General features: G+C 37.0%; 1 protein-coding gene across 10 annotated transcripts in view; it reads right to left on the bottom strand.

Moving 5' to 3' along the window:
* Nucleotides 1–22,309, bottom strand: part of IPO11 (importin 11) — a 210,538-nt gene that overhangs the window by 150,115 nt on the left and 38,114 nt on the right. For all 10 annotated transcript variants that reach the window (XM_026498905.4, XM_026498899.4, XM_057307430.1 and 7 more), the window contains 2 exons: nucleotides 8,083–8,155; nucleotides 6,613–6,816 (listed from right to left, as the gene is read on the bottom strand). In XM_026498905.4, the coding sequence (XP_026354690.1) occupies nucleotides 6,613–6,816; nucleotides 8,083–8,155 (277 nt within the window). The remainder of the gene's footprint in view (nucleotides 1–6,612; nucleotides 6,817–8,082; nucleotides 8,156–22,309) is intronic.

Below are 22,309 nucleotides of genomic sequence, written 5' to 3'. Positions count from 1 at the left end.
GTTCTTTCCCTGCTTTTGTCCCTTCCCCTCCTCCCTTCCTGATAGCTTTTGGCGGTGTTATTTGAGCCCTCTTCCGTGAGTAACTTCCTGTTGCATTCTAGCTAACAAAAACATGTCAGATGTATTTTCAAGGCATTTTACAATAACATCAGCAAAATGGCAAAACTACTTTAACTGTTATAATTTTTTCAGGCACGATTCTGTTACCAGGAGAATATCCCTTTACAGAGTTCCATCACCTGCATATGCACAATGTAAATTACAGTATGCATACCCAACATAAAATCCTCCCCACTCACTCCCAACACAAAAAACAAAATATACCACAGAACATCTGTGAACACTGTATCAAAGGTTCTTACTGTCACAAAAGTGAACAAAAGGAAGTTTTCCATTACGGTGGAATCAAAGTCATTACAATAAAATTCCAATTTGCTCCATAAAATCATCCTCTTTTCCTTTTATCATTTCACTCTAAAAAATGTGTAAGAAAGTTCCATAATTCAAATAATCAAAGGTCCTATCCATTCTACCTTAAGCAACTTTCAGTAATTTTTGAAATTGTTATCCCCATTTCTAACAGAAAAATATAATCATGCCATAACATTTACAGATATTAAGGGCAAAGTTAGATTTTTATTTTTTAAAGATTTTATTTATTTATGTGACAGAGACAGCCAGCGAGAGAGGGAACACAGCAGGGGAGTGGGAGAGGAAGAAGCAGGCTCCCAGCGGAGGAGCCCGATGTGGGACTCCATCCCGTAACGCCAGGATCACGCTTAACGACTGCGCTACCCAGCCGCCCCCAAAGTTAGATCTTTATCTATTAATTCTTCCCGCTTCCTAGCCCTGAAAATTAATAGTATGAAAGTAGCACTTTAATTAGTCATATAAATATGAAAAGCACCTAAGCAGCTTGGCACAAAGCAGGTACTGCTGAATGAAGGCATACAGCATTTAAGACAAAAATCAAGAAAGAGCTGGTAGTATGATGGAAGAAATTTTTAACTGACATTCTCCTTTGTCTCATTCCAGTTCTGGAGCTAAGCACCTAGTCAAGGACATTAAGCATCTATCAAAGCTCTAATTCAAGATTCTTTTTAGCTAGCCTACAAAAAAAAGGCCTCTACCCAAATAGAGATGGTTGGAATAAAGAATTAGCAATGGCACAACCCTTTCAGCCCAATGGGAAAAGAAGACAGATAATGAAGGAAGAAACTACAGGAATTTGGGAAGAGGCACTGCCAACTACCCTATGTAATCAAGTCCTGCACAAGCTTCTGCCTGCTCCAGAAAACACTGCCCGATGTATGCTTACAGAAGGCTCAGCTGGAAAAGGGAAAATAACGAAGCAAGTACGCAAAATAAAAATATTTCTTCTACATTTTCTTCTAGAAAATGTGGAGGGAGAAGAGAGACAATTCAGGGAGACAATATGAAAATAAGCTATTTAATGAAACATTTTAGGTACTGGTTCACAAAAACCAGAAATACTTCTATTTTCTTTTTCTAAACCAGAAGAAACACTGCCACCCACTGACTGCTGAGTGACTTTAACAGGTAAGTACAAAGACTTTGCTCCTTGAATGTCAAAAGGAAACCATTACAGGAAGTTCTATTTCTTTTAGCATTTAAAATATTCTTATACTTTTTTAGCCTCCAGATCATGGTTCTCACAATTTTCTCCTAAGAAACATTACCACTGAAAAACTTTTAAACCAAAGTCTTGTAATGCATCACCAACAGTGGGGCACAAAATATTACCCATAATCTATAGTTGTCAAACCTGCTTAACCTCAATCTCATCAACAAGGCATATAATCAAGAGATGTAGAATGTTACAAAATCCTCTAAGACAAGTCAGCCAATTCTTCACCAAGTGGCATGAAAAAAAAAAAAAAAGAGGAAGAAAATGAATACTATTCTAAATTAAAAGACACTTAAAAAACTTGACCAAATGTACCCACCTTATTCATTTTTCTGGCTCAAACAAATCACTTGTTAAAGTATGTATGAAAACAATGTAGAAAATTTGCTCAAAGTATTAAAGGGTTCTAAATCACTATTTTTATTTTTCTTAGGTTTGATAAAAGGTAAATGATTATAAACAAAATAAGTATCCTTTTACAGATGAATACTCAAGTATTTAGTAATAAAATATCATTAAATCTTTGAACTGCTTTAAAATACCTTAGGAAGAAAAAGTGAAAAAACAAAAATTGCAAAATGTTAACTGCCAAATCTAGGTGATGGGTATATGGCAGTTTCTATTTTTCACTTGCCTTCTATATGTTTAAAAAATTTTAAAACAAGAAAAAATTTTCAAAATAAATTTTAAAAATGCCTGTATGTTCTTAATGACAAAAAAGGTAGTTATTCTGGTGGTAATCAGTTTTTGCTTCAATACAAGGCTTAAATATAAATTTGCTTCCAATGAACCATATATATATCAAATCAACAAAACGTGTCAGGACAGAAGTTCTTGTGGGTACAAGATCGATCTCAAAAACAATTTCCAATCAAACTGCCAAAGTCTCTCAACTGGTATTTATTTATTTTCACTGCAGGACATTCCTAAAGACCGGGAGCATCTGTTACCTACATATCTCTTAGCAAACCCTCATTTTCATTTTGTTCTCAAACCTGCCACTGGTACAGCTCAAGCCCAGGAGGGTCACTGTGGCCCATCTTACAGATCCCTAAAGTCCTCTAATCCTAGCACAGCCAGGATTAGAGGGTTCTGTCACTGGTGTCTAAATGATGCTCTCGTGTATACAAAGAACCACAATTCGTGAAGGGGAAGGAAAAGGTGAAACTACCCGTCTTCCCGCTTGGGACCGCATCTTTGTTCACAGCTGTGACTGAAGTATCCAATACAGTGACCGGCACAGGAGGAACACAGTATTTGTCAGGTGGATAGAACAAACAACACTCCTTCCAACCAACTTACAGAGATTGTAGCGATACATTTTTTGAGTTTTTATTCTCCTTTTTCCGAGTCTGTTTTCCTAGGACCCAGGTAATAGTTTGTATACTACAGAAAAGATAAGCGCCATGCTCTACTAAAAACCTCTTCTGTTCAGTGCACAGCTCCTTTTTTTTTTGGCTCAAGCTAGTCCCAATGAGTCGCTCTCCTCCCTTAAAAGTTCCCACCAAAAGGGGCGCCTGGGTGGCTCAGTCGTTAAGCGTCTGCCTTCGGCTCAGGGCGTGGTCCCGGCGTGATGGGATCGAGCCCCACATCAGGCTCTTCTGCTATGAGCCTGCTTCTTCCTCTCCCACTTCCCCTGCTTGTGTTCCCTCTCTCGCTGGCTGTCTCTATCTCTGTCAAATAAATAAATAAAATCTTTAAAAAAAAAAAAGTTCCCACCAAAAGGTTCTTCTTTCCCTCCTACTAATAAAAGCCTAAACACACATATACACGCTCAAATCCCCACACAGGCTCATAGCAGAAATGATCCTTTATAAATCTGAAGCCATCCTTTAAATAATGTGTTTTTAAAAAGCCAATATAGGGGCGCCTGGGTAGCGCAGTCGTTAAAGCGTCTGCCTTCGGCTCAGGGCGTGATCCTGGCGATCCGGGATCGAGTCCCACATCAGGCTCTTCCGCTATGAGCCTGCTTCTTCCTCTCCCACTCCCCCTGCTGTGTTCCCTCTCTCGCTGGCTGTCTCTCTGTCACATAAATAAATAAAATCTTTAAAAAAATAAAAAATAAAAAAAAAAAAAAATAAAAAGCCAATATAAAATTTGGCAGAGCAAGAGACAAGGTCTAGAATCAACATGGTATTTAGTGAGGCAATTAGAATCACCCAAACAAAACTGAAAACAAGCTATTTCACCTATTTAATGATTTGCTTAGAAACACACATTTACGATGTGCCTGGGTGACTTAGTCGGTTAAGTGTTGGCCTTCGGCTCAGGTCATCCCACACGTCCTAGAATCAAGTGTGAAAGTCTCTGCTACGAGGCTGAGCGATCTTACACTAACCAAATTATCTCAAAGTAGCAGTGTGGTTCCATTTTGTTAGCTTATTTGGAAAACATACTAAGTCATCAAGAAGACTATTCTCAAGTGTGACTGACCTCTGAATAACATGAGGGTTAGGGGCAGCCCCCACCTCCACACGCAGTTAACAATTTGTGAATAACTTCTGACTCCCCCAAAACCTAATTACAAACGGCCTATTGTTGACCAGAAGCCTTCCTGGTAACATAAACAGTCGATTAACACATGTTCTTTGTATGTCATATGTATTATATACTGTATTCTTACAATAAATTAAGTTATAAAAAAGAGACTGTTACTACAAAAATAATAAGAAAAATACATTTACAGAACGGTATGTAAAAAATTCTGTGTGTAAGTGGACCTGTGCAGTTCAAACCGAGCTGTGTGAGGGTCAACTGTATTGTAACGTGGTTTTACCTTGCCTCAGTTTTCTTTTAGCCCTGTCATGCAAACACCACACACGCTGTTCACAGTGGGAATTTACTCCTCATCAACCCTTCAGTTTTTAAAATTTTTAAGTTTTAGCCTTAACAGTTAACATCAATATTTTATATTCAGGTTTCTGTGAAAAGCATAGTTTTATTAAAAAACAAATCTGTTTCTGTGTCAAATCAAGCTCAATTTTGCGATTGCAAACAATTTTCTCTCAACTGCTGATTCTGTAATACATCACCCCTCAAAAGAACATAATTTATTTTAATGAGAAAGAAAAACAGGATATAGAAATTGTACTTTGCCAGAAGAACTAGCTCAACTATGACTTTACGTTTTTTTTATGTGGGAAACTAATTTAGTAAGTGAAGACCATCTTAGCATCATGGTAAAAATATTTTTAAAAGAACTTTCTTACACTTCAGATTACCACAATAATAGGGGCTACTTTATTAACTAACAAAACTGCTTTTTATAATGATGTCTTTCTACATATACTACCTTCAATTCAACTACACATCTCATACCCCACCAAACCCATCAGACATGACTGTATTTCCCTCTATTCTATGCTCCATGTTTCCAGGTTCAGCTACTCCAATCCATATTGAAAGGTGCTAAGCTGAATTTTTTTCCAGGTATCTTAAGTTTTACATATCCTCCCAAAACTGCTCTTTTATACTATGCCACTTTGAAATCTAGAAGGTGTCTAAGAACAAGTCTCCTTTGCTATTCATTCATTTAACAGTTACTTAGCACCACCCACTTCTATGCATTCTTCTGGGCTTGACGATAAGACTATACCAATAAAGGCTACAATTTTTCTCTCATGAAAGTCATAGAGTAGTGGATCTCGGAAAGATAAGTCAACAATTCTAAGTCAGCACTATGGAATAAATACTATGCCTGAAGGACGTACAAGATGCTAGAAAGATCTATATTTTACAGTGTGCAGAGAGGAAACAGCCTCCTCGTACTACAGGAAAACTGACCAAGAAAGTTGAAGGGCTCACAAAGCCAACTCAAATAAGCTACCCAGAGTACAGCCTCTGATTAGATACGATTCATAAAAACTGCTTAGGCTAAATATAAATTATACCTGAAAACTAAAGCAACACATTAGGAGAGTACAACTTGAGAAAGCTGAACTATGAACTCAGACTTCTAGGGAAGGGTACTCTTTCATAAAATAATTGCAACCCTCAACCTTCTAGACATTTGACTTGGGAAAAGAGCCAATATAAAAGTAAGTGGAAGAGTGTAAGAAGGAGATAAAGTCAAGCGAAATCAGCAAGAAATTCACAGAAAGTCCTGAGAGACTAAACAGTCCATTTCTTAAACCCCAGTTCGATATCGAGCAAAAGCAACAAGGATTTGAAAAGCAACCTTCAACAAAAATAAAATTCTCTTACACTCAACATCGTTGGCCTAATATTTGCTATTTAAACCAACTGGGTTCAAGGTAGAGAACCTAATGTGATTCTGGCTTAAGCTTTGGTATATATGAGAATTACCTGGGAAACCTGTTAGAAATGCAGATTCCCAAATTATATCCTCAAAGTGAGGATGACAAAGGCAAACAAGAACACTGTTAAAAATACTTCGAGACTCACCAGTGTTACATGGTACAGTCCAAAACATTAGGTTGAATAATATGGAAATCATTATTTTAATAAGGTGAAAATAATCAAATACAAAAATGTCAAAGCAAGTGAATGAAAAAAGCAAAGTCTTTTCAACAAATGGTGCTAAAACACCCAATAAAGTACTCTCACCCACCAGTTATGTCAGACTCCTTCCCTACATCTGCCCTACATGCATCAGTTACCCAGGAATGTCCATTTTAACTGTCTGTATTGCAACTCTATCCTTCATAAATGTTCTCTTTATCACAGCTTCTTTTTCCATCTGAACCTCAAAAGCCTCAAAACAGGCTCTGCCTTCAGACCATTCTCTACCAACCAATCCCTGCTTACTGGCAACTACGCAATCTTACTTATTATATCACTATCCAGTTTAAAATCTTTCAGAAGTTATCTATTATTCTGAAGCTTTTCAGTCCACTGCAAAGAACTCAGAGTCTTTGATTAAAATATTTAGAGGGGTAAAACAACAGATATTTTATGCCAGTAGCAGTTTTCCTTATCAAATTTAACTATGTAAAATCACTTACATCATAAAACAGTTTCCTATCAGCAGCCAGACGTTTGGAAGCCAGAGTCTTGGTAACATGATAGAAGGTAAGTAATGCTCTGTGCTGTCGAAGATCATCTTGGACTTTCACAGATTCTATAAGAGTGGGAATCAGTTCAGGCCACTGTCTAGGACAGTCCAATCGAGCAACTTTGGCAATCAGCACTGCAATCTGAGTTGCAATCTAAAGGGGAAAAAAAAATTAATCATCAGAAGTACACATATGTAATCAAATCAACAGATAAGGAATGCATTCACAGTTGAAAATTACCTTTTGGCTAGTTAGGCATTTGACAAAAGTGAATAAAATTTCACTGAAAACTGCTTACTGAAGACAGTGATTCACAAAGTATGGTCTATGAATCCTCTGAAGAGAGGACAGGGCTAAGAACTTTCCAAGGGTCTGCGAGATCTTCCCTTTCCCTCATTCATCAATGTGAAGCTAGATTTTCTTCATGTAACTTCTCCCAAAATAATATATTCCAACAGAGTAAATGAAGCAAATATCAAAATCCAGATGTCTTCTTTTAGATAGCCAGACACTGTGGCTATATACAAAAAGCACAACATAGCTACTCTTCTCACTAAATATTTGGGGAAAGAGCTATGGTTCATTTTTTAAAATTCTATTAACAATTAATGGCTTTATTATTTTCAATTACTATTTTTTTTAAAGATTTTATTTATTTATTTATTTGACAGAGATAGAGACAGCCAGCGAGAGAGGGAACACAAGCAGAGGGAGTGGGAGAGGAAGAAGCAGGCTCATAGCAGAGGAGCCTGACGTGGGGCTTGATCCCATAACGCCGGGATCACGCCCTGAGCCGAAGGCAGACGCTTAACCACTGTGCCACCCAGGCGCCCCTCAATTACTATTTTTAAGTTTGTTTTAATTGTTAACACAGTAAATATCAAAGATAGAATGCTTTTTAAATATTCAAATTAAAGTAATTAAGTGTAATAAATAGTATCTTGTAAAAATCTAAGAATTTTTGTAACCATAAGCAAAACTTGTTCTTTTAAGAAAAATCTTGCTCTACAGGAAAGAAAAAAATTGAACTGTGTACTCTATTATCTAATCCCCTTAGAGTACACAGTGAGAACTGAAAATGTGATGGATGAAGGAAATAGAGAAGACATCCTGTAGTTTAAAAAAATAGTTATTTATGAATAACATAAACCATTAAAATTAATTTCTAAGACTATAAGTAATAGAGAGACTTGCTTCCAATAGTGTGTATCTTAAAATGACTTCTGAATTTTAAAATAATAGCGAAATACAACCAAAATTCTTAACAGCTCAAACTGAATCCCAGAACTTAAAATCCATAAGCCACACAAATGGACATTATAAAATTTCATTTTTAATGCCAAAAAACAAAATTAGTTAGGGAAAGAAGTAAAAAGTAAGGCAAGAGAAAGAATATTTAGCATTCGTTTTCTCACTAACCTGGTTTACTGGTTCATTGAAGTTGGTGATTAGCCCTGCACGCAAAGTAGATTTCTCCTCCTCTGAGAGAGCACTGTAAAAATATTTATTTATTATGCAAAAGAATGCTACCTAACAATAAACATGGGTAAACACTGTTTTGAATTTTAACAATAAAAAGCCTTTCAAACAAGGGGTTCTGATTAATTCTGGTAAATAAACAGAATTATTTCCATTACTTATAATACTGGCATATCAAGTAATTCATAAGCCTAAAACTCCTTCACAACTGAATAAATATGAAGCACAAAACAGTAAACAGTAGGAAACAAGAAAAATCCAGAGTAAGAAATGTGATATTTTGACATGTGCTTTTATTGATACAAAAACAGTTGCCTTAAAAAAAAAATCAATGGTTGTTAAAAGAAATGTGTATGAGTATGTATTAGTCTTCCACTGACTTCTTTTATAAAATCTGAGTAAGGTTATCCTACGGAGGATCAGGAATCAGAGGATATCTGGGATGAAAGACTTCTTAGAAATCCACTAGTTTAAAATCTAGGACCTTAAGAATGTGCAAAACCCTGACAAGCATCTTTATTTAAGCCTTCTAGACTTCTCAACTGTGGGAGAATACAATTCTACTGTTCTAAGCTACCCAGCATCTGGTAGTTAGTGATGGCAGACCTAAAAAACTAATGCAGCATCAAAAAACAATGTAGGCAGCCAGGACTTGAGAGAAAGGGGTCTTAGAAAGAAGGGAAGGGAACTGCTGAACCAGTACATTTCCCCCTCGAGGTATCTGCCCACAAGAAATCAAGGTGACAGCAGCAGCTACAAGACTAATAAACAAGAAAGAGATTTCACCAGGTCTCAGGGCTGGAAGGACAAAAACTGAAGCTCAGGGCCAACCAACAAGGCAAGACTTTGGTAAATACCCAAAGCTTGCAGCTGAAACTCCAAGAAGGCTAAAAATTGGGATTAAGAGTAAACCAGAAAGAGACCACCCACAACTAAACCAAGGCTCAAGTCATATTCTTTTTGCTTGCCTGGAAAAAATTAAATTCTCCCTGGTTAAAAAAAAAACAAAAAACAAAAAAAAAAAAACAAAAACAAGCCTCTCCAATTTTCCCTAAACAATGTTTAGCATTGAGTCAAAACTTATCAGGCACAATACAAACCAGATAAAAATGGTTAAAATCAAAACACGAATAGAAACAGGAGATATACACATTGTAGTTATCAAAATCACACTTTAAAAAATTATGGTTATGTTCAAGAAAATAGATGAAAACTACAGTATTTCACCACAGAGGTGGAATTCATTTTTTAAAAAATACCAAAGGGAAATCCTAGAACTGATTTAAGAAGAAAAAAAAAAAAAAAGGCAAAATGTAGGTAATGAACTTGAAAAAACGTCAGCAGAAAATATCCAGATTAAAATATAATTAAAAAAATAGACGTCTAGGAGGACCTGGCTGGCTCAGTCAGTAGAACATATGACTCTTCATCTCTGGGTCATGCGTTCAAGCCCCACAATGGGTGTAGAACTTACTTTAAAAAAAAGGGTGGGGGGGAGAAAAAGAAAGAAGAGAGGGAAAGAAAGGGACAGAAAAAATGGACTTCTAGTTTCAAGGGTGTCCACTGACAGATGTGCATCAAAAAAATACTAAAGGCAATTCTTTTGCAGAAAACAAATGGATCCAGATGGAAACCCAATACCAATGAAAGAAATGAAGAACTCTAGAAAGAAATTTAAAGGAATACTCCTACTGGCTTCTCAAGGGAAGATGGCAGAGCAGGAGGATCCTAAGCTTACCTTCCCATGCATACAACTAAGTAACACCCACATCTGTGTAAGTAACACAGAACACAACCCAAAGACCGGCAGAACAGACTCTCCACAGCTAAATGTAGAGAACAGGCAATACTCAAGAGGGTAGGAAGGGCAAAGACACGGTTAGGAGCAAAACGGACCTGCAAGACTGTTCAAGGGAAGGAGGGATGAGACTGGTGCAGAGAGGGAAGAGGAGCAAACCGCCATACCAGGCACCCCAGGCATGGGAGACACACACAGGGAGGACCAATCCCTATAACTTTTGGCTTTGAAAACCAATGAGGCCTAAGGATTACTGGGGCTTACCACCTGGAACATTAAAAATCAGTGGGCCGGGCCCTGGGAAAGCTGGGAAGATGGGAGTCCCTGCCCTTAAAGACAAAGCACAACAAATAGCCCTGTTGAGATACAGCATAGAAGCAGCAGTTTGGAAAACATCTACAGTGCATGGGAAAGAGATTTTTGTTTACTCATCACAGAGCCTGTGCTGGAGAGGCAGGGAACTTTGGGAGACTTCTCTGAAAACAAAAGAGCTGACAGGTGCCATTCCCCTCTCAACCCCAGCCTAGATAAGCAGACAAATGGCTGGAACCAGTCAGCACCAACACTCCCCACCTAGCCTGCTAACAGCATGCCCCACACTCATATTGACCTATCTTGCCCCTCCAAAATGCACTTGGCTGAAGCCCATCCAAAGCAGTGCCACAATCCTAGCAGTGGGCAAGCAGTCCCAAAAGGGCCCAGAACTACTCCAGATGGACTCCCACCACTGAAAGTGAAAGGATGGAGAAAGCTCTATCATACAAATGGATGTCAAAAGAAAGCCAGAGTAGCAATACTTTTATCAGACAAAATAAACTTTAAAACAAAAAATGAACCAAGAGACAAAGGACACTATATAATAATAAAGGGGACAATCAAACAAGACATATAACAATTGCAAATATTTATGCACCCAACATACAAGCACCTAAATACATAGAAGTTAGTAACAAACATAAAGGAACTAATAGGTAATAATACAGTAGTAAGGGACTTTAATATCCTATTTACATCAACGGATAGACCATCTTAACAGAACATCAGCAAGGAAACAATGGCTTTGAATGACACACTGGAACAGAAGGATTTAACAGATATACTCAGAACATTCTATCTTGAAACGAGAATATGGGGCACCTGGGTGGCTCAGTTGGTTAAGTGTCTGCCTTTGGCTCAGGTCACGATACCAGAGTCCTGGGATCGAGACCCACATCGGGCTCCCTGCTCTACAAGGAGCCTGCTTCTCCCTCTGCCACTCCCCTTGCTCTCTCACTCTCACTCTCAAATAAATAAATAATCTTTAAAACAAGAGAATACACATTCTTTTCAAGTGCACAAGGACATTCTCCAGAATAGATCACATATTAGTCCACAAAACAAACCTCAACAAATTCAAGAAGACTGCAATCATACCTATTATCTGAACATAATGATACGAAACTAGAAGTCAATCACAAGAAAAAATCTGGAAAGACCATGGAGGTTTTCATGGAGGTTAAATAACATAGTACTGAATAATGAATGACTCAACCCGGAAATAGAAGAAGAAATAAAGTACATGGAAACAAATGAAAATGAAAACATGATGGTCCAAAACCTCTGGGATACAGCAAAAGTGGTTCTAAGAGTGAAGTTTATAGCAATACACATCTACCTCAAGAAGCAAGAAAAATCTCAGATAAACAACTTAACCTTAAACCTAAGGAGCTAGAAAAAGAACACGTAAAACCTAAAACTAGCAGAAAGAAGGAAATGATTAAGATTAGAGCAGAAATAACTGATACAGAAACTAAAAAAGAAAAAAAAAAATGAACAGATCAATGAAACCAGGAGCTGGTTCTTTGGAAAAAAATTAATAAAACTGATAAACCTCTAGCCAGAATTATCAAGAAAAAGAGAGAAAGGACTCAAATAAATAAAATCACAAATGAGAGAAAAGCAGTAACAATCCACCCACAGAAACACAATCATAAGAGAATATTATAAAAAGTTATCCTCAAAATTGGACAACATAGAAGAAATGGATAAATTCCTAGAAATATAGAAAGTACCAAAACTGAAAAGGAGGAAATACAAAATGTGAACAGACCAACAAGCAGCCTAGAAATCGAGTCAGTAATTAAAAAAACTCCCAACGAAGGCCAGGACCAGATGGCTTCATAGGCAAATTCAACCAAAGATTTAAAAAAGAATTAATATCTATTTTCTCAAACTATTCTAAAAAACAGAAAAGGAAGAAAAACTTCCAAATTCATTCTATGAGGCCAGAATTCGTTTGATAACAAAACCAGGTAAAGACACTACAAAAAAAGAGAACTACAGGCCAATATCCCCGATGAACACAGATGCAAAAATTTTCAATAAAACACTAGCAAAATTAATAATACATTAAGATAATCATTCACCACAATCAAGTAGGATTTATCCCTGGGTTGCCAGAGTGGCTCTATATTCACAAATCAATCAATGCAATACATCACTTCACTAGGAGAAAGGATAAAAACCCTATGATCATTTCAATAGATGCAGGAAAACCAGCTGATGAAGTACAACATTCATTCATGACAACAACCTTCAACAAAACAGATTCAGAGAGAACATACCTCAACAAAATAAAAGCCATCTATGAAAAACCCACAACTAACATCGTCGTCAATGGAGAAAAATTAACAGCTTTTCCTCTAAAGTCAGAAACAAGACATGAATGTCCACTCTTACCACTTTTATTCAACACAGTACTGGAAGTCCTACCTACGACAATCAGAAACACAAAATTATAAAAGGCATCCGAATTGGTAAAGAAGAGGTAAAACTTTCAATTTGCAGATGACATAATATTATATATAGAAAACCCAAAAGCTCATCCAAAAAACTACTAGAAGTGATAAATGAATTCAGTAAGATCACGGAATACAAAATCAACATACAGAAATCTGTTGCATTTTTACACACCAAGAACAAAGTAGCAGAAAGAGAAATTAAGAAAACAATCCCATGTACAACCGCTCCCCAAACAATAAGACATCTAGAAGTAAACTTAATCAAAGAGGTGAAAGACCAGTACTTCGAAAACTATAAAACACTGATGAAAGAAATTCAAGATGACACAAAGAAACAGAAAGACATCCCATGCTCACGGATTCGAAGAATATTCTTAAAATGTCCATACTACCCAAAGCAATCTACACATAGAATGCACTTCTTATCAAAATCCCGACAACATTTTGCACAGAACTAGAACAAAGAGACTCCTCCCCCAGGTAGAGGAGAAGATAATCACACACACCAGTCTGAACGCAGTGCAGCACTAGACTGGGGGCAGACTTCTGCTCTGACTATAGGACCCACCCAGCGAAGAAAGCTTCTCAGAGGAAACCCAGGAAGAATGTCCTAAAGTTTGGTGCTACCGCATCTTTGACAAGCACCTGGTCTACCTCAACTCAAGCCCAAGGCAGCCCCATACTGGCCCACTAAAGACAAAGATACCAAACCCTGTCCACAACATACAAACAGAAACAGCACAAATGACTGAACTGGAGGCAAACATGGCTCAGTCACAACAGCAGAGTGCATGCAACACACATCAGAGACACCACTCAGGCGCCAGGTTCTGGTGAACAAGAAATTGTACTAAAGCGCAATACAGGATCTCTTCTTCAAAAGGCTACTACTTTCAAAAGCAAAAGGGGTGGCTGACTTTCCTAAAACACAGAAAGAGACACGGAAAGTTAGACAAAATGAGAAGATGGAAGAGTGTGTCCCAAATGAAAAGAATAGGGCAAAATCAGAGCAAGCAAGCTAAACAAAATGGGGATAAGTAATATGCCTGATAGACAACTTAAAGTAATGATCACAGTTACTCACTGGACTTTGAGAAGAGTGGAGGATTTCAGTGAGACTCTTAACAAAGAGACAGAAAACATAAAAAAGAACCAATCAGAGATGAAGAACTCAATAAATCAAAGTAAAAATTCACTAGATGGAATAAATAGTAGACTAGAGGAGCAGAAGAATGGAGCAGCAACCCGGAAAAGAGTAATGAAAAGCAATCAAGGTGAACAGGAGAGAGAAAAAAAATTAAAAATGAAAATGACTAAGGGAATTCACTGACACCAGCAAGCATAGTAATATTCACATTATAGGGATCCCAGACAGAGAAGAGAAGAGAGAGAAAAGGGGGCAGAAAATGTATTTGAAGAAGAAACAGCTGAAAACTTCCCAAATCTAGGGAAAGAGATATCCAAATCCAGGAGGCACCAAGGGCTCCCAAAACAAACAACCCAGAGGTCCAAGCCAGAACAAATGGTAATTGAAATGGCAAAAAGCAGTGATGAGAGATCTTTAAAATCAGCAAGAAATAAGAAAGCAGTTACATACAAGGGAAACCCCACAAGGCTATAAATCAGGGGATTTTCCAGCAGAAACTCTGCAGGTCAGAGAAAGAGGCATGATATATTCAAAACGCTGAAAGGAAAAAAAAATGCATCCAAGAACACTCTATCCAGTAAGGCTGTCACTCCGAATAAGGAGAGATTAAAAAGTATCCCAGACAAACAAAAGTTAAAGGAATTCATGGCCACTAAACCAGTCCTACAAGAAATATTAAAGGGGACTCCTTGAGTAAAAAAGAAAGACCCTAAGTCGGAGTAAGAAAAGTACAACAGATAAAAGCAGTAAAATTAAGTATATCTATAAATATCAGTAAAGGGACTCACAAAATAAAAGGATGTAACAGGATACCATATACCTAAAACCTGGAGAGGGGAGTAGTAAATCAAGAATGGGTTCAGGGGCGCCTGGGTGGCTCAGTCGTTAAGCGTCTGCCTTCGGCTCAGGGCGTGATCCTGGTGTTATGGGATCGAGCCCCACGTCAGGCTCCTCTGCTGGAAGCCTGCTTCTTCCTCTCCCACTCCCCCTGCTTGTGTTCCCTCTCTCGATGGCTGTCTCTCTCTCAAATGAATAAATAAAATCTTAAAAAAAAAAAAAAAAAAAAAAAAAAAGAATGGGTTCAAACTTAACCAACCATCAACTTAAGGTAGACTGCTATATGCAAAAGATGTCATATATAAATCTAATGGTAACCACAAATCAAAAAATGGTAACAGATACGCAAAAAATAAAGAGCAAGAAACAAGTATATCACTAAAGAAAGGCAGCAAACCATGAAAGAAAGAAGAGAAGAAAGGAATAGAGAAGAACTACAAAAACAACCACCAAACAAGTGACAAAATGGTAATAAGTACATACCTATCAATAATTACTTTAAATGCAAACATACTAAACATTCCACAATCAAAAGACATGGGGTGACAGAACAGATAAAAAAGTAAGACCCATCTACATGCTGCCTTCCAGAAACTCATTTCAGACCTGAAGATACATGTAGATTGAAAGTAAAGGGAAGGAAAAGCATTTATCAGGCAAATGGTTGTCAAAAGAAAGCTGGGGTAGCAATACTTCTCATCAGACCAGACTCTAAATCACACCCTGTAATAAGAGACAAAGAAAGACACTTTACAATCATAAAGTGAACAATCCAACAAGAAGATATAACAAAGGGGCACTCTGGTGGCTCAGTTAGTTAAGCGTCTGCCTTGAGCTCAGGTCATTGTATTGGGGTTCTGGGATCGAGCCCCGCACTGGGCTCCCTGCTCAGCGGGGAGTCTGCTTCTCTCTCTCCCTCTTCCTCTGTCACAGCTCATTCTGTCTCTCTCATGCTCTCTCTCGTGCCCTCTCACATGTGCTCTCTCTCTCAAATAAATAAACAAAATAAAAAAAAAAAAGATTTAACAATTGTAAATATTTATGCCCCCAACATGGGAGCACCCAAATACTTAAAGCAGCTAATAACTAACATAAAGGAAGTAACTGACAGTAATACAATTAACAGTAAGGGACTTTAACACTCCACTTACATCAATGGACAGATCATCCAAACAGAAAATCAACAAGGAAACAGTGACTCTGTATGAGACACTGGACCAAGTACACCTAATAAATATATTCAGAACATTCCATCCTAAAGCAGCAGAATATACATTCTTTTCAAGTGCACATGGAACATGATCTCTAGAACAGATCACCTACTAGGCCACAAAACAAGCCTCAACAAATTCAAAAAGACTGAAGTCATACAGGCATCCTTTCTGAGCACAACATTATGAAACTAGAAATCAATCTCAATTAAATCTAGAAAGAACACAAATACAGGGACATTAAATAACATACTACTAAACAATGAATGGGTCAACCAAGAAATCAAAGAGGAAATAAAAAAGTACATAGACATGAAAATGAAAACACAATGGCCCAAAACCTTTGGGATGAAGAGGGAAGTTTATAGTCACACAGGCCTACATCAAGAAGCCGGAAAAGTCTCAAATAAGCAACCTAACCTTACATCTAAAAGAGCTGGAAAACAAACAAAACCCAACCAGTAGAAGGAAGGAAATAATAAAGATTGGAGCAGAAGTAAATGAAATAGAAATTATAAAAACAATAAACACATCAATGAAGCCAGGAGGTGGTTCTTTGAAAAGATCAACAAAACTGAAAAACCTTTAGCCAGACCAGAAAAAAAGAGAGGACTCAAACTCAGAAATAAACAAGAATAACCAACACCACAGAAATACAAAATATTATAAAACAATATTATGAAAAATTAAATGCCAACAAAATGGACAACTTAGAAAAAAATGGATAAATTCCTAGAAACATATAACTTCCCAAAACTGAATCAGGAAGAAATATAAAATTTTTTAAAGACTGATTACCAGGAATGAAATTGAATCAGTAATCAAAAAACTCCCTACAAGCCAAAGTTTAGGATCAGATGGCTTCATAGGCAAATTCTATCAAACACTTAAAGAAAAGTCAATACCCATTCTTCTCAAACTATTCCAAAAGATAGAGAAGGGAAGCTTCCCAATTCATTCCATGAGGCCAGCATTACCCTAATACCAAAACCAAATAAAGATACTACAAAAAAAAAAAAGAGAACTACGGGCCAAAATCTCTGATGAACATAGACTCAAAAGCCTCAACAGAATATTAGCATATCAAATCTAACCATACAGTAAAAATTCATTTGCCACAATCAAGTGAGATCTATTCCTGGGATACAAGGGTGCTTTAGTATTCACAAATCAAGCAACATGATATATGATATCAATAAGAGAAAGGATAAAAATCGTATGATCCTTTCAGGAAATGCAGAAGCACCTGTCAAAGTACAACACCCATTTGTGATAAAAACCCTCAACAAAATAGGTTCAGAAGGAACATACCTCAACATAATGAAGGCCATCTATGAAAAACCCACAGCTAATATCATCTTCAATGGCGAAAAACTGAAAGCTTTCCCCCTAAGATCAAGGAACAAGATAAGGATGTCCACTCTCACCAGTGTTATTCAACACAGTACGGGAAGACCTAGCCATAACAACCAGCCAAGAGAAAGAAATAAAAGACCTGCAAATTGGTAAGGAAGTAAAACTTTCACTATTTGGAGATGACATGATACTATACATAGAAAACACTAAAGACTCCACCAAAAAACTACTAGAACTCAAACAAATTCAGTAAAGTCACAGGATACAAAATCAATATACAGAAATCTGGTCTATTTCTACAAAATAATAATGAGGAGTAGAAAGAGAAATTTTAAAAATCCCATTTACAACTGCACCAAAAATAATAAAAATACCTAGGAATAAATTTAGCCAAGGAGATGAAAGACCTGTACTATGAAAATTATAAAACGATGATGAAAGAAATTGAAGGGGACACAAGGAAATGGAAAGATATTCCACGTTCACGGATTGGGAGAACAAATATTCTCAAAATGTCCATACTACCCAAAGCAACAAAGCAATCTACAGACTGAATGCAATCCCTATCAAAATACCAACAGCATTTTTCACAGACCTAGAACAAATAATCCTAAAATCTGTACTGAACCATAAAAGATTCTAAGTTGCCTAAGCAATACATGAAAAAGAAGGACAAAACTGGAGGCATCACAATCACAGATTTCAAGATACACTACAAAGCTCTATTAATCAAACCAATATGATAATGGTACAAAAACAGACACACAGATCAACAGACAAATGGAACAGAAAAGAGAGCTCAGAAATAAACCCACAATTATATAGTCAATTAATCTTTGACAAAGGAGGCACGAATGTGCAATGGGAAAAAGTATTTTCAACAAATAGTGCTGGGAAAACTGGACAACTATATGCAAAAGAATGAAACTGGACCACTTTCTTACACCATCCACAAAAATAAACTCAAAATGGTTTAAAGACCTAAATGTGAGACCTGAAACCACAAAAATCCCACAACAGAGCACAGGCAGTAATTTCTCTGACACTTGGCATAGCAAAATTTTCCTAGATATTCCTCCTGAGTAAAGGTAAACAAAAACAAACTACTGGGATGACAACAAAATAAAAAGCTCCTGCAGAGCAAAGAAAGCAATTAATAAAACTAAAAGACAACCTTCTGAATGGGAGAAGATATTGAGAAAGGATATATCTGATAAAGGGTTAGTATTTAAAATCTTGGGGTGCCTGGGTGGCACAGCGGTTAAGCGTCTGACTTCGGCTCAGGGCGTGATCCCGGCGATCTGGGATCGAGCCCCACATCAGGCTCTTCTGCTGGGAGCCTGCTTCTTCCTCTCCCACTCGCCCTGGTTGTGTTCCCTCTCGCTGGCTGTCTCTATCCTGTCAAATAAATAAAATCTTTAAAAAAAATAAAAAAAATTAAAAAAAATCTATAAAATACTTATACAACTTCACACATAAAAACCCCCAAATAATCCAATCAAAACATGGGCAAAAGACATGAAAAGACATTTCTCCAAAGCAGACATACGGATGGCCAACAGACTCATGAAAAGATGCTCAATATCCCTAACCATCAGAAAAATGCAAATCAAAACCACAATGAGATTTCACCTCTCATAGGTGTCAGAATGGTTAAAATCAAAAAGACAGGAAACAAGTCTGGGCTAGAATATGGAGAAAAAGGAACCCTCGTGCACTGTTGGTGGGAATGCAAACTGGGGCAGACACTATAGAAAACAGTATGGTGTCTCCACAAAAAAATAAACACAGAATTACCATATGATGCAGTAATTCTGCCACTGCTTATTTACACAAAGACTACAGAGACACTAATTCGAAGTTATTTGCATCCCTATGTTTACTGCATTCTTTACAATAGTAAATTATAGAAGCAGCCCAAGTGTCTACTGACAAATGACTGGATAAAGATGTGGTATGTGTACACACACACACACACACACACACACACACACACACACACGGAAACAAGAATACTACTCAGCCATAACAAAAGAAAGAAATCTTGACATTTGCAACAACATGGATGAATCCAGAGAGTATAATGCTAAGCCAAATTAGCCATTCTGAGAAAGACAAATACCACATGATTTTACTCATATGTGTAATTGAAGAAAGAAAACAAAGAACAAGAGAGACAAACCAAGGAACAGTCTTAACTATAGAAAACAAACTGGGGGGGTGCCTGGGTGGCGCAGTCATTAAGCGTCTGCCTTCGGCTCAGGGCGTGATCCCAGCGTTCTGGGATCGAGGCCCACATCAGGCTCCTCCGCTATGAGCCTGCTTCTTCCTCTCCCACTCCCCCTGCTTGTGTTCCCTCTCACTGGCTGTCTCTCTATGTCAAATTAATAAATAAAATCTTTAAAAAAAAAAAAAAAAGAAAACAAACTGGGGTTCCTAGAAGGGAGAAGGGTGGGGAATGGGTGATATGATTAAGGTGAAGGGGATTAAGAGTACACTTATCATGATGAGCACTGAGTACAGAATTGTTGAATCACTATATTATACATACACCTGAAAGTAACGTAACACTGTACTTTAACTATACTGGAATTAATTTTTTTTTAAAAAGGAATACTACTGGCAAAACAATATAAAATAGTATGTCGTGGAGTTTAGAATATATGTAGAATTAAAGTATTCAACCACAACAAAAATAAAAGACAGGAAAGCATAAATGGAGTCAAAGTATAAGGTTACATTACCTAGAAAAAGTAAACTACTAATATAAAGATAAGCTATAATAAGTAGAGGATGCGTATTATAAGCTCAAGAAAAATCAGTTGGGTAAAAAAAGTGTCCTAATAACCTCAGGGAAAAAATAGTGAGTAACACTAAATTTCCTGAATAATCCAAAGGAGGGCAAGAAAGAAAAAAGGGGGAAAATATCAAATGGAAAACAAATAGCGGATGATGGCTTTAACCCCAACTTTATCTTTAATTACAACAAATGTAAATCAACATAATACTAAAATTAAAAGATGACATTTATCTAATTTGATAAAAAACAAAACCCAACTACTTGCTGCTTTGTATACCAGGGACATTTTAAATAGAAAAACAAAGAAATAGTGAAAGAAAAAAGCAGAACAAGATATACCATGCAACCATAAGATGGTTGATGTGCCTGTATTAAAATTAGACAAACTGGAAGCCGAAACACATTACTAGAAATAAAGAGGAACGTTTCATAATAAGGACAAGGTCAATTCCACAAAAACATAATGACCCTTACTTAACCTTTATGACCTGAATAATATAGCCTCAATACACAGACAGCAAAAACAGAATGTAAAGAATAGCCAAGTCCATAATCATACCTAGAGATTAACCTACCTCTCTCAGAAAATGATGAAAAATGTAGCAACAAAATCAGCAAGGATATAGAAGGCGTGAGTAGCATAAATGATAAATGTGACCTAAATCACATATATCAAACATTACAATCCACAACAGCAAAACACAAATTCCTCTCAAGGGCACATAAAACATTTACCAAAATACCATATGCTGAGATTACTAAACAAGACAGCACATTTCAAAGGATGAAATCAGTAACAAAAAAAAAAAAAAAACTAAAAAGCCCCACATGCCAGAAATTAAGCAATATACTTCTAATTAACCCATGGGTCTAAAAAGAAATCACAGGAGGAATTTTTAAATAGTTTTTAACTGAATGGTAATAAAACTGAATTAAAGCTAAGATTACAAGAAAAGCCCTACAGTTTTAAATGCATGTATAAGAAGTAAAAATCAATTATCTATGCTTCCATTTCAAAAAACTAGAAAACAGCAAATTAATTCCAAAAAAGTAATAGAAAGTACAACAAGACTTATGAAATATAACAACTAAAGCAAAGACAGAAAGGCCAAAGGACAAAACAGAGAATCCAAAACCAGATCATTACAGCTGCAAAGCCTGATTTCTAACAAGGGAACCACTGAAATGGGACGGGGCAAGAATACCTGCGGCTGCCCCTCCTTCGCATACACACCTTACAAAGAAGTCACCTGCAGACAGATAACACACAGAACTGTGAAACATGAAACAAAGCTTCTAGAAGAAAACAGAGATTATTTTCGTAATCTTGGAAGGAGCAAAATTTTTGTAAATGGGCCCCCCAAAGAATTAAATATAAAACTAGCTAAACTGAGCCTCATTAAAATTAAGAACTTCTCTTCAACAAAAAACGTAAGAAACTGAAAGGCACATGACAAAGCACAAGGAAATATTTTCAATACGTATTTTCAGCAAAGGACCTAAGTCCAAAATATATACAAAGTCCCACAAATCAATAAAGTAGCCCATTTTTTAATGTACAAATGGCAGGCCCGTCATAAAACAGGATATCCGAATGACTAATTAGTGTATAAAAAAGGTACTCATTGTTCATTAGAAAAATGGAAAAGCTACCTAAATGACAGCTAAGAGCAAGCATGCTGTGAGAATGTGGAACGAATGCCACCACTGATACGCTGCTGGTTAAGTGTACACTAGTACTAATACTGTGAAAACCAAGTGACAGTATCTACTAAAGCTGAACCCAGCATCTGACCATACGTGACAATAAAGTGCACACTTATGTGTCATATGACATGCAAAAGAGTTTTCAAAGAAGCATTATTTTTAATAGCCAAAAACTAGGAACAACCTTAATGCCCATCAGCAGTAGAACGAATAGATATGGGATGTTCCTAAAATGAAATGTTTTACTCCTACCTAAGAGTGAGCTTTTCATGCAACTACATGGATCAATCTCACAAGTGTAATAATGAATAAAAGTCAGACACAAAACAACATATACTATAAGCCTTCCATTTGTATGAAGTTCAGAAACAGGTTAAGCTAATCTAGGGTGAGAGATGTCAAATGCTGCTGGAGAGGGGGTGGATAGGTGGCTGTGAGGGGCAGGCAGGAGGCTTCTCGGGCACTAGTCATGTTCCACCTAGCCCGAGGGGTAGTTACATGGATGTGGTCACATTACCAACATTCTAACTG

Source organism: Ursus arctos, unplaced genomic scaffold (assembly GCF_023065955.2).
Source record: "Ursus arctos isolate Adak ecotype North America unplaced genomic scaffold, UrsArc2.0 scaffold_5, whole genome shotgun sequence".
Classification (NCBI taxonomy): domain Eukaryota; kingdom Metazoa; phylum Chordata; class Mammalia; order Carnivora; family Ursidae; genus Ursus; species Ursus arctos.
The sequence above is the reverse complement of the archived record's forward strand: the minus strand, read 5'-3'. Positions and strand labels throughout refer to the sequence as shown.